Consider the following 12,628-nt stretch of genomic DNA (forward strand, 5'->3'; position numbering starts at 1 on the left):
CATTAAACATACATTTTTTTGCAATGATCTTTTAAAAACACAAACATGTAATGAAGGCTTGACAACAATCCCTTAAATGTGATTATTAAACCACAAAGAAGTAAAATAACATCAGTGCACTGAAACGGTAAACTACACTGGGAATTTAATCATTATGAACTAACTTTAACAAAAAAACAAAAAAAAAAACACTTTCCTCCCTCCCTTCCTTCCGTCTGTCCTTCCTCCATCCCCTTTTCTTCCTTCCTTCTGTCCTTCCTTCCTCCCTCCCTCCTTCTTTCCTTCCTTCCCTCCTTCCTTCCTTCTCTCTTTCTTTCCTTCCCCCTTCTTTCTTTCCTCTGTCCTTTTTTCCTTCCTCCCTTTCCCTTTCTCCCTCCCTCCCTCTTTCCTTTCTTTCCTTCCTTCTTCCTCCCTCCCTCCCTCCCTCCTACCTTCCTTTCCTTCCTTCCTTCCTTCCTTTCTCCTTTCCTTCCTTCTTCCTTCCTCCCTCCCTCCCTCCCTCCCTCCCTCCTTCCTTCCTTTCCTTCCTTCTTCCCTTCCTTCTTCTTCCTTTCCTTCCTTCTTCCCTTCCTTATTCCTCTCTTCCTTCCTTGACTCGAGCAAAAGCATCAAATATACATTAAATGCTCCCTATATAACTTTAAAAAATAAATAAATCGGCATGTATCGGACAACATATTCACCAATACCAATATATTTGTGGTAGATCAATATCAGCTGACCTATATATCAGTCGGACTCTAGTATGAGTCTGTGTACATGGAGGAAAATGAATGGGAGGAACAGCTGAGAGATGAGATCCAGGGCAACTTGTGTGACAACATTGGGTCGGATCAGAGACGCGGATTAAAGCATCAGGAGCACGATGACTCATCCCTGAGAAGTTCCCCTCAGCTGTAAACCTCTTTCCACCTCCGCCCCACCAGCCCATACCAGCATGGTGTGATGTGATGGTCAGGTTGTTAATACCCCCACCTCCTCCATCCTTCTCCTTTCACTCGCTAAATTTATCCTCATCCCGTCTCCCTCCCCACCTCCCCCCACCCCCCACCGAAAAAGATGACATCACCTCTGCTCCTGGCAAAGCTCTCCAGTAAATCATCCTGCCACACATTGCTCCCTTATGGCACTTTTTCTTTTCTTTTTAAATCCACCTCAAAGCTACTGCCCCCATTTTTTTTTTAAAGGTGATGGAAAGCAAGTTTGACCCTAGCAACATTTTATTGTGCTAGTCCCTTTTGGAAATATCCAACATGACAAACAACCCAGAATTGGTCCAGAGTTGCTGTTATATCACTGGATATTTTGTGGAGTGAGTCATAATTTTTGTATTTCCAGAGAAAGTAATTTTTGATGGCAATATTTGTCCAACGATGACCGAAGTGCTAGAAGAAAACAGTTGTCCTCACACTGCCTTGATAAGCTAAAGCTGTAGAGGTTAAATCAGGATTAGAGTCAGGTTTTTGCAATGATCTCATCCTGGCTGCCCCCCTACAGTGAGAGCCAAATAACACGCTCATACACACACACACATAGACACACACACATACACACACATTATCTACACTTTTTCTAAAGATCCAGGTTAATTACTTAGGCTCTCAGTTGTGTAATGGTCCCAAGGCCTGTGGATTGAGTCCAAGTGTGCGGGGGCTAAAGCTGCGGCTGTGTGGGTAGATGTGTGTGTGTGTCGACCAAGTGCTGTCTGTGTCTGTGTGTGTGTGTGTGTGTGTGTGTGTGTGTGTGTGTTTTATGTTTTGAACGATTGTCTGTCTGAGCCGAGAAAACGACTCTTCAAACTGTGGATGATGTTCCAGCAGGGTTGATGAGCATTGAAAGCTATTGCATCAGCTTGAAGTAATAACATTTAACAATTGATTTCACGTCAGGAATGGCGTTTTTCTTCCGTTTATTGCAGTGACACTGGGTGCAGAGTGTTAGTTTAATGATATATTGTAATTTATGCAACAATCTCATCAGTACTCTCCACACATTATTATTATTCAGTTTAACAGGAGCTTGTTCATACCGCCACTGTAGTAAAAGGGAGCCCAGGTGTGAGATTGCATAATTTTAATTTGCTGACATCAATGTACTACAGCAAGGCAAGTCCATGTTAACTAATAGAGCAAGAGATAAACAAGGCTGAACTACTGGCCAATCAAGATAAGCTAACATGGCACAAAGTTAATAAATTATTAGCTCGGCTGAGAGTTTTACTGATGCAATCTCAGTCAAAATGGATCAAAGCTACACAACATTACTATATCTCTACCCCAACAACCACAAACAGAATATGAAGCTAATAGAAGTTGTAGACATCGTTAGGAGAATGCAATTTTAGCTAACAGGACAAACATAACTTTAGCATAGAAAAGAAAAGTTAACACTGATCTAATATCAGCTAATAGGCAAGGCAGCTTTACAGTAAAAATTGGAAACATGAAAACCCAAATTATAATAAAAAGAAAACAATAGAAAGAGAGAAAGAAAACAAAAAGCTAGACTAAAATAGAGCATAATATGTGAGAATGCAGCATAAAGTAATGATTTACTTTAAAATTATTAAAGGAAAATAAAGTGCAAATGAAAGATTAAAACTGAACGTGCTAATAAGGCTGGCATTGGGGAAGGAAACCATGAAACATGTCCAAATTAAGAATCATAATCTAGCACCACAGTTTGATAACTCTGTACTTGAAGGAGAGGATCTTGTATTGATAAGTTATCATGTCCTGTATTGTGTGTGTGTGTGTATAAGTAAAAGAAGATGCTCATGGTTTGACCCCTCTATGTCTATGTCAGGATGTCTCCAGGCTGTGGAAAAACCAGCACAAAAAACTTGAATAGGCCACTTTAGTTTTCTTTTAAATGAGAAATAACCAAATTCATGCCCCTTTTTTTCTGTTGAGACATACTTATCAACCACTGACACAAACTCCCATATTAAAACCAGCTTGTTTGTCTCTTTCTTTTTCCAGGTGTTCGGCAATAAGATGGTCATCCCATCACTGGACGGTGCCTTGTTCCAGTGGAACCGGGACAGGGAGAGTATGGAGGCAGTGCCTTTCAGTGTGGAGTCCCTGCTGGAGTCGTCCTACCGCATCGGAGAGGACACTGTCCTGGTTGGGGGCAAATCGCTCACTACTTACGGCCTGGGGGCTTACAGTGGCAAGGTAAGAAGAATCATTTCAATTAACAGCTGCAGATTCTTTATATCGTACCAAAACACCAACTTGTAAGAATAACCCTCGTGTTGCTTTCTTCAGCTTCGGTACATTTGCTCTGCGGTGGGCTGCAGCCGATGGGGGGAAGACGAGATGGAGACTGAAGACATGCTCTTGCTGCAGAGGACTCAGAAGACTGTTCGAGCCATCAGACCCCGATCGGGAATGGAGAAGTGAGTTTTATTTAATCAGTCAGTCCAAGTGTCGTCGTCAATCCATCAATCAATCAAGTCAACCTGAGTCATTGAGCAGCTGCTGCGTCTTGTTGGGTATTTCAAGAGGGGAAGGTTCACAGATACTTAAATGATTTTCTGTCAGAGGTTTTAAATGAAGTCCTTGAACTCTTCAGTCAGTAACAGTTAACATTAACAGCTCTTGTTTCAGTTGGTTGTAACAGTCTGGTCATTTTAATGGTGTATTTTGTATTTAATCATATCACATTTGTTGTATGTTAATTTTACTCACAGAACAAACATGTATAATAATCCATCTGCTATCTATGATTTTTGTCAGTGTGCTACCATCTGCTCACAGTAGGCAAAGAGTAAATTTGTATTTGTGTGTAATCTATCGATCATTACATTAACTATTAAAGTTAAAACAGCTTTTTCAACATCTGTATGATCACTCTTGACACTAGGTGGAACTTCAGCGTTGGAAACTTTGAGCTGAAGCTTGTTCCCGACACGCAGTCGGGAATGAATTTCCTGGAGGGAGAAGTTGCTAACGGCGACGCCTGGAGGGAGAGTCAGCGGGTCATCGCCGACGAACCAAAAGAGAGGGAGCAGACCAAGAAACAGCAAAAACCCAACCAGAACCTGGACCTCGTCATCAAGGTGTCCGTTCCCGATTGGAAGGTCATGGCCTTCAGCACCGAGCCCAACGGACAGCTGGTCTGGGAGCGTCAGGTGAACAGAGTCATTAAATTGGCACAATTATCCGTTTAAAGCAGGGGTGTCAAACATGCGGCTCGTGGGCCAGAACGAGCCCACCGAGGGGGCAATCCGGCCCACTTCCTTCCTGTGTTCTTTTCCTTCCTTCCATCTGTCTTTCCTACCTTCCTATTTTCCTTTCTTCGTTCTTTCCTTCCTTTTATGTGTCCTTCCTACCTTCCTTTTATCCTTTCTTTGTTCCTTCCTTCCATCTGTCCTTCCTCCCTTTCTTCTTTCTGTCCTTGTTCCATGTGTCCTTCCTCCCTTCCTTTCTTCCTTCCATCTGTCCTTCCTACCTTTCTTCCTTCTGTCCTTCCATCCATCTGTCCTTCCATCCATCTGTCCTTCCTCCCTTTCTTCCCTCCTTCCTTCCATCTGTCCTTCTTGCCTTTCTTATTTCTGTCCTTGTTCCATGTGTCCTTCCTCCCTTTCTGTCCTTCCATCCATCTGTCCTTCCTCCTTTTCTTCCCTCCTTCCTTCCATCTGTCCTTCTTGCCTTTCTTCCCTCCTTCCTTTTGTCTGCCTTTCCTTCCTTCCATTCTTATTTCCTTCCTTTCTTCCTTCCTTCCCTCCATCTTTTTAATGATCCGGCCTACATGAGATCAAATTGTGGCCCTTGAATGAAAATAAGTTTGACACCTCTGATTTAAAGTGTTCACTGTGGCACATTTTGCTCCATTTCAGACACAATAAACAATTATGTCACTGTTTACTCATCCTTTCTCACTCGTTTTTGTGTAGTTCTGCACACCCATCGCCTCAGCCTGGCTGGTCGGCGGGGGTAAAGTCACACCAATCAGCCTGTTTGACGACACCACCTACAGCAACCAGGCTGAAACCGATGAGGAGGAGGATGACGAAGATAAAGAGAAAGCCAGAGGAGCTGCAGAGTCCAGTGTTTATCTAGGTAAATTCATACAGGTGCACTGATAAAACCACGTGGCATGCTTGTCCTCATCACTAATGAGAAGGTGCTTTATGTGCAGTGTGAAATCTTCCTCAGCTGTATATGAGATATTAGTGAATTCAATTGGTGCTGTTTTTCTTACTAGGGATGTTCCAGGGACAGCTCTACCTCCAGTCCTCAGTCAGGATCTCTGAAAAGTTCCCTTCAAAAGCTATCGGGTCGGAGAAAGACATAATTCCACTACCGATTGTCAAATGGAAGCCTCTAATCCGTAAGTTCACACCTTTCATTTGCTAATTAGACACAGCTCCACATGACTTAAATTGTGAAGGGGTGTACAGTTAGAGCAAAGTGACCGAAGACCAGTCTGTTGGAACACAAAGTGCTCTAAGAAATATTTGAAGTCATTTAGGACCCAGTATGTCTCTGTGTACTCTGCTCCTCAAAGCTTTACTCGTCTTTATCCCCCTTTCATATTTGACTTGTCTGAGATTGTTAGTCAATATCGATCCTTCTTTCTACAGATATAAGAGAATTTATTCATCTTGTCCTTGACTCAGATTCCCCGTCTCGGACACCGGTCCTGGTCGGCTCTGATGAATTTGACAAGTGTCTGAACAATGATAAATTCTCCCATGAGGAATACAGCAACGGAGGACTGTCCATCCTTCAGTATCCGTACGGTAAGAGCCTAATCAGCCTAAAGTCATGCTCCAAGAAGCACCTGGAGTATCCGGCTGAAATTAAACCCTACTGACTGACCTCTGCTTCTCCTCTCCCTAGACAACGGTTACTACTTCCCCTACAGCAAGCACTATCGGGAGAAACGTGACAGCGCTGTGAGCTTGATAAAGGGGAACGGGGCGGGGGCTGACAGTCGCAGGAGGAAGGACCCGGTGCTGCTGCTGCCCTGGTGGAAAGAGATCCTCGGCACAATCGTCTTCTGCATCGCTGCCACCACTTACATCGTCCGCAAGTTCTTCCACCCTCCTGCCCCTGTGCCCTATGTGCGGGTAAGATCACAGACATAACCTGCAGCAAGAATGACTTACTAACAGAGATTGCTGGAACTCATCAAATGTTAATGTGAAGTCAGATACTGCCTGCAACTTCCAAAAAAATAGCTTCCATGGAGTTTTTTATTTAGTCATTTGAAAAAAATCACTTAACAAACTTTGTCCCTTTTAACCCTTACATACTGTTTATATTCTAGCTCCATTTTTTTTGTATAATCTGGGTCACATTAGGAAAAAGTTATCAAATGTCTGGTAAAAAGAAAAGTTTTTAAGGTGTGTTTTTCTTTCTCAAATGTAATACTGGGTCAGATTAGACCCTGAACAGTATGTAAGGTTTAAATGTTTGTTAGATGATACAGAAGTTAATTTCAGATTCTGTTTAAACTGGTTTTAAAGCACTATAGCATATAGGCAATAAACTAATAAACTAACACTAATATTCAAGTTTGAGTAAGTTCCTTTATAATAAGTGTGTCTTAGACCAAATTTAGTACATTTTCTTCCCCTTGTGTCATATGTTTCCTGTGGCTGAGAGACCTTGTACAGATGTGAAGCTTACATTTTTAATTAAAAACTCTCCCATTGATAAATAGTCAATCATAATCTCACTGTTGCCCTCCTCCTGTTCCCCAAAGCAACGGAAAGAGTCGGAGACACAGTGCCAGACAGACAGCAAGTACGACCTTGAGGTTGTCGAATCCAAAGAGCCGGTTGCCATGGAGACCCGTTCCAGCGAATATGTGTCCAGGTACACCATTAACACACTGTGAAGATGAGGGCAGAATGTGCTCTGTGTGTAAATGTTGTCTTTTTATTGTCATGACTCAGGATAACTTCACTTAACGCTCCGCTACTACTGCGCTGCGGAAATGTCACCACACACATACACACACACACACAAAAAAAAAAGTCTCACTTCTTCAAGGTGTAGCTACAGGATCGGCACTGTTACCATGGTGACCACGGGTCTTCCAGACTGCTTTTCATAGGACAAGGCAGAGATGGGAGATACGAGTCGTAGTTGTGCATGATTGGATAACTCAGCTGTTTGCCATCAAATGAAAATGACCTTGGCCCCCGCAGACCCCACCCCGCCTCGCAGCATCTGCCACAGGGTTGGAGTGTCACTTTACATCACTGTCAGCACATTGTCAGAAGTTTGTTGTTATTTTAGGCATCCCGAATATGATCAGTCAACGTAATTTATGAGCTGCCGCTGACCTCCGGAAGTTTTATAAATGGAGTATGTAGTTTACATGTGATCTGAATAATGTGGCCCAACCCACCCAAACACGAGAAATTATCTGATTTAAACTGCAGATATTTCTTCTCTCCTGATATCATCCCATGCTCCGTTTGATCCGTCCTAAAAATGACAAACACACCCCACCCTCCTCTTCCTTTAAAGTCGTAATCCATGTACTGTAAATTGCATTCGCCGGAGAACTAACTCTAAATAAAACCGGTGGCTGTTGTAGCAGCTGAGGCAGGCATGAGTCAGGATCATTAAGAGAGGGGACATAGAGATCAGGAATGAAGGCCTGAATCACATCTGCCTCCACACTTCCTAATAAGACAGCCTTTAATCCCTGAGGCAGCCTGAACAGGGATGCTTTGAAGGGGTGTAGAAGAGTTTTGATGTTATCACTCAGCAGCAAACTGAATTATTTGATTTCATTGAATTACAGAGATCTTTATAATGATGCAGCTGCACAAGATCGAATAATAAATTATATGATAGGTGACATATCTGACAGGTGTTGCATGTTTGTAATGCGGCCGTTTTATAAAATAAAAAGTTGTGAGAGCTGATTTGTATGAACTAGGTCGTGCTAATGCTACAATCAGACTGCCAAAACATTCTTAAATACACACATTAAAGTCAATATAAGCATTTTCTCTTATGTAAAAATATTTTTCTCATGCAGTCTTAATGTGAATTTAATATTCTTTAACTGTAAGTTGTTAACCTGCCAACTCAGCAGCCACAGCATGCCTTCACGGGTGTTTAGTTTGGAGTAATTCCTTGAGCGGTAATCACCCTTTACCACTTTAATAAGCCTCTTTGACCACAGCGGACTGTATGATCCCTCCTCTCTCAAACTGTCAGGCATATTTCTGATAACACACGGCTGCTTTCTTCCGCTGAGAGCATACTGTAGGGGTTCTTCTTTTGCATGATGACAACCAAAGTGTCTCTCTCCTCCCCACAGGTATCTGACTGACTTTGAGCCGGTGCAGTGCCTTGGCCGCGGGGGGTTCGGCGTTGTGTTTGAAGCCCGCAACAAAGTCGACGACTGCAACTACGCCATCAAAAGAATCCGTCTGCCCAACAGGTAGCTCCTTTTACTGGTCACAACACAGACTTCCTAGCTGGAGGCTATTGGCTCGGCTCCTCTCTGTTTTCTAATGTAATATAATGCATAAGAAGCTAATTTACCTAAACACAGAAAACAATGTAAGAGGCATCACTGACATTTTTGGTACAAATGTTGGTGTGCATTTATTTTCCTACTAACAAGCGTGGAAATTGAATTTTCTGCTGCAGCCCTGATGTTGACTGGTGCATCACACAGTGCATAACAAAAAGCCAGGTCTCTGATAGTGCCCAGTGGCGTGGTTGACACAAACAAGTAAAGGCCGGCTGCAGATAAAGGCCAGGAGCAAAAAAACATGTGTGGATAAACGCCTGGTGCCTGTTATATAATGTACATGCTAGTTAAATATTAGCTACCTGGATGTAACTCCCTTTAGGCCTTTAGACTATGTGTTATTTTCACTTAAAGCTGATTGTCACAGAGAAGAGGTGGGAGCAGAGGAGACTGAATATGGTTTAAATACAGAGATAATGGCTCATATTTTAATACAAGCATAGTAACTGGTACCATCTGCAGTGGAGGTAAATAATGGCTTCAGCTTCTCTGTGAGAATTAGTTACCCAATTATTCTCTCGCCTGGTGTTTGTGTGAAAGACTTGGTGCATCTTCTTCTTACAGTTATAACAGTCCCCACATCCCCAATTTAATGAGATAGTGTGTCCAAACATTTGATTAGTACAGTACATGCATTCAGTCAATAATCCCAATCAAGTGATGAGGAACACAAAACAGCCAAGTCCAATCTCTGTTGTATCTAGACCCTTAAATCCTGAAAAATGAATGACCAAACGGCTGAATGGGGACTGTCAAAATTGCCATATATGTGAGCTCAGTTTTTATGTCATTCAGGGAACTTGCTCGTGAGAAGGTGATGCGAGAGGTGAAGGCTCTGGCCAAGCTGGAGCACCCGGGGATTATCCGCTACTTCAACGCCTGGCAGGAGAGCCCCCCTGAGGGTTGGCAGGAAGAGATGGACCAGAGGTGGCTGAAAGACTCCAGGTGAGACAGGGCTTTTAAACCTGTGATCCCAAGTAGCTCAGCGGGTCGAACATGGCACTTAACACTGGCAGAGCAGAGGTCTATTCACCAGTGATATGGCTTCCATGCAAAGGAAGCGTGGTTGCATTCCACTGATTGTGTTGTTTTTATGGTTTTAAGTCATTTGTAAACCAGTTTCTGCAAAGTTGTCTCTTAATTGATTATTCGTAATTTAACATGGATATGGTTATTTGAATGTTATCTGATTGTAGCAGTGAGCTCAGTAGCAACAACACTCCTCTTTCTCTCTCTTTCAGTACTACTGACTGGCCAATGAGCTTCCTGGACCACATGGAGGTGCTGTCAGTCAAAGTGCCAGTGTCCAGTTCAATCTCACCTGTTATTGGACCTGAAGGAGATGGTCTGGAGGCCTCCGTCGATGCTCGGGCCGGGCTTTCCAGCAGCGGCAGTGGTGCTGTGAGTTTCAGTGTTGACGATGGAGACCTGTCTTTCCATCCGCTCCTGGGCCACGACAGCTTGATGTCTGAGCGGGACAGCCAGGCTGACCCAGACGCCTCGGACACGCCGCACTCTTTCGAGTTGTGCCCCCCGCGCGGCCCCAGCGACTGCACTTCCTCCTCCTTCGACATTGTTTTCGAGGATTCGGGTTGCGACCGAGACGCGGATGCGGATGCGGACACTGACTCGGCCTCGGCTTCGGTTTCGGCTTCGGCCTCTGGTCCAGCCAGTCCGGGAACAGTGATGGAGAAAAACAGCTCGTCTTCTTCGCACACCAGACGGCAAGAAAACATCCCGCCCTTTTCTTCCACTCCTCCCCGACCAAACTCGCTCGCTCTGGCTCTCCCCATTACTCCTGCAGCCCAGCGAGCCCAGCCTTCTCCCAAGGTCAGTTAATAATTCACTCAGCCAGGTATAACGGGCCGTCACCTTGCTGGAGTTTATTGTGGGGTAATAATGACTGGCCCCTGCATGCCTCCTCAATGTTTATACTTACAGCTTGATTCAATGTTGTCACAGGTTATAAAACAGCTGGAAGACTTCACTTTGTTTTTGAAAGTTTCATGCATTGTTTACTTTTATTATGAGTCCCATTGGAGTCGTTAACATGCATGCTTTATCTTTTAATAAGGTTTTGTTTTACTTTGGTAAACAGAAAGTTAATAATGTATTAGAGAGTGATTAAAATACCATGTCCAAACTCAAGGAAACTCTTTCAAGATCTACTTTAATATAAAAATAAATTAGAAACACTAATAAATGCACATTTTAATTAGTAATCCAATCTTTGATCATCAATATTAGATTTTTAAACATGGCTCACATTACTTTTAAACACTAGCAATGTTGTTTTGAAGCTTTTTATCTGGTAACAGTGAGAGAGAACTATTCATTTTCAGTGTTTAAATAAAAGATGTCCTGAATCTAATCCATCCTGTCCTGCCTCCAGGTGTACCTGTACATCCAGATGCAGCTCTGTCGGAAGGAGAACTTGAAGGACTGGATGGCTCAGCGTTGCCTACCGGAGCAGAGAGAGCACAACCAGTGTCTAGACATCTTTGTCCAGATTGCCGAGGCTGTCGACTTCCTGCACAGCAAGGGGCTCATGCACAGGGACCTCAAGGTGAACACACGCTCAAACACACACACACACACACACACACACACACACACACACACACTCCACTGGAAAGTCAAAGGAGTATATAATATAGCATTTGGAAAGTAATCATTCCAGTTTATCTCATACTGAATCTGAATGTAAAGCAAAAGACAAACAATCCTGATGCTATAGCTTTAAACTATTAAACAGAATCACTGATATGGCTGCTTGCTCATTTTGTTTAATATCTCCTTCAGCGAGCTATTGAAGGTCAAACTGATTTGAAAGTGAGTCTTATAGAAAAACACCTGTCTTTTCAGCATAAACCTTATACTATACTGTATAGGGGCTGTGATATTAGGATGATGAGACATTTACAAGCAATGTCATCTTATAGTATTTACAGGATTGATGCTGAATCCTGAGACTTCTGAATTACCAAAGAAAAAAGATATAAATAGGTTTTTTTCCCTTCAGAGGGCTAAGAGGAGCTGCTGAAAAATGAGACTCTTACTAAATTCAGTTACTGTAATTCACAATTTTGCCCCAAACGTGTTCATCGTCACTGTTTTATAAATCATCTCTGTTTAAGGAAACTCAGTTGGAAATGTAGGCATGAAATACAAAAAAAAAAAAAACAGCTGTGAGCAAAAGCTTTGAACAAAGACAGATGAATCACTAACTCATCTTGCTTCAAAATCCTTTTCAAATTCTTCGAAATTCAGTTACCTTTTAAAGCAAAAGCACCGATTATATGGGAAGTAGAGTATAACCGTCACCAGGTTTAAACATTAGTCATTGTCTTTACTCTTTACCTTCATGTGTTTTAATGTTTGCTACATGTCACATAACCCATCACCGTCTGTCCTCCAGCCATCCAACATCTTCTTCACCATGGACGACGTGGTGAAGGTGGGAGACTTCGGCCTGGTGACGGCCATGGACCAGGAAGAGGACGACGACGAGCCGAGCGCGTTGACGCCAGCTCCGCTCCTGACCCGGCACACGGGCCAGGTCGGCACCAAGCTCTACATGAGCCCCGAGCAGGTGAGGAGACGTATATAGACTGGCAATAATAAAAGATACATACTGCAAAAATAAGTTTGTAAAGTCCACCGAAACACTTTGTTGGTAAGTTAGTCCCTTGCTTTTTTAATAATATGCATCTAGTATCTTTAATTGCATCCTTTCCTTTTTGTTCTGGCAGCTCTCTGGAAACTCATACTCTCACAAAGTGGATATTTACTCTCTGGGTCTGATCCTGTTTGAGCTGCTGTATCCCTTCAGGACCCAGATGGAGAGAGTGAGGGTGAGTCAGCAAACACATGGACACATTATCATAATCATGTCTTAATTTCACTTCATTTTCTCTCCTCATTTAATTTCCAAGGGTCGTAAATCAGTAATAGTCTCCCTGTAATCACCCTGTTATTAAATAGATTAGATAAATATGTCAAAATATCAAGAAAGACAAAAGGAAATGTGAGCAAAGCAAGAAACATAAATAGAGACTTAATTTGAAATGTAAGCAGTATTTCACAAACCTGAATCCTCAGTTTGGTGGTTTTA

General features: G+C 42.8%; 1 protein-coding gene across 2 annotated transcripts in view; it reads left to right on the forward strand.

Moving 5' to 3' along the window:
- eif2ak3 (eukaryotic translation initiation factor 2-alpha kinase 3) overlaps positions 1–12,628 on the forward strand; it is a 35,473-nt gene that overhangs the window by 18,548 nt on the left and 4,297 nt on the right. Inside the window, exons 3-16 of one of the 2 annotated variants that reach the window (XM_053336355.1) lie at positions 2,982–3,176; positions 3,270–3,400; positions 3,868–4,135; positions 4,901–5,066; positions 5,212–5,337; positions 5,591–5,749; positions 5,850–6,079; positions 6,718–6,830; positions 8,296–8,418; positions 9,310–9,459; positions 9,756–10,344; positions 10,907–11,080; positions 11,933–12,106; positions 12,267–12,368. In XM_053336355.1, coding sequence (XP_053192330.1) covers positions 2,982–3,176; positions 3,270–3,400; positions 3,868–4,135; positions 4,901–5,066; positions 5,212–5,337; positions 5,591–5,749; positions 5,850–6,079; positions 6,718–6,830; positions 8,296–8,418; positions 9,310–9,459; positions 9,756–10,344; positions 10,907–11,080; positions 11,933–12,106; positions 12,267–12,368 — 2,700 coding nt within the window. The remainder of the gene's footprint in view (positions 1–2,981; positions 3,177–3,269; positions 3,401–3,867; positions 4,136–4,900; positions 5,067–5,211; positions 5,338–5,590; positions 5,750–5,849; positions 6,080–6,717; positions 6,831–8,295; positions 8,419–9,309; positions 9,460–9,755; positions 10,345–10,906; positions 11,081–11,932; positions 12,107–12,266; positions 12,369–12,628) is intronic. The other variant, XM_053336356.1, reaches the window with a different exon arrangement.

Source organism: Scomber japonicus, chromosome 16 (genome assembly GCF_027409825.1).
Source record: "Scomber japonicus isolate fScoJap1 chromosome 16, fScoJap1.pri, whole genome shotgun sequence".
NCBI classification, from domain to species: domain Eukaryota; kingdom Metazoa; phylum Chordata; class Actinopteri; order Scombriformes; family Scombridae; genus Scomber; species Scomber japonicus.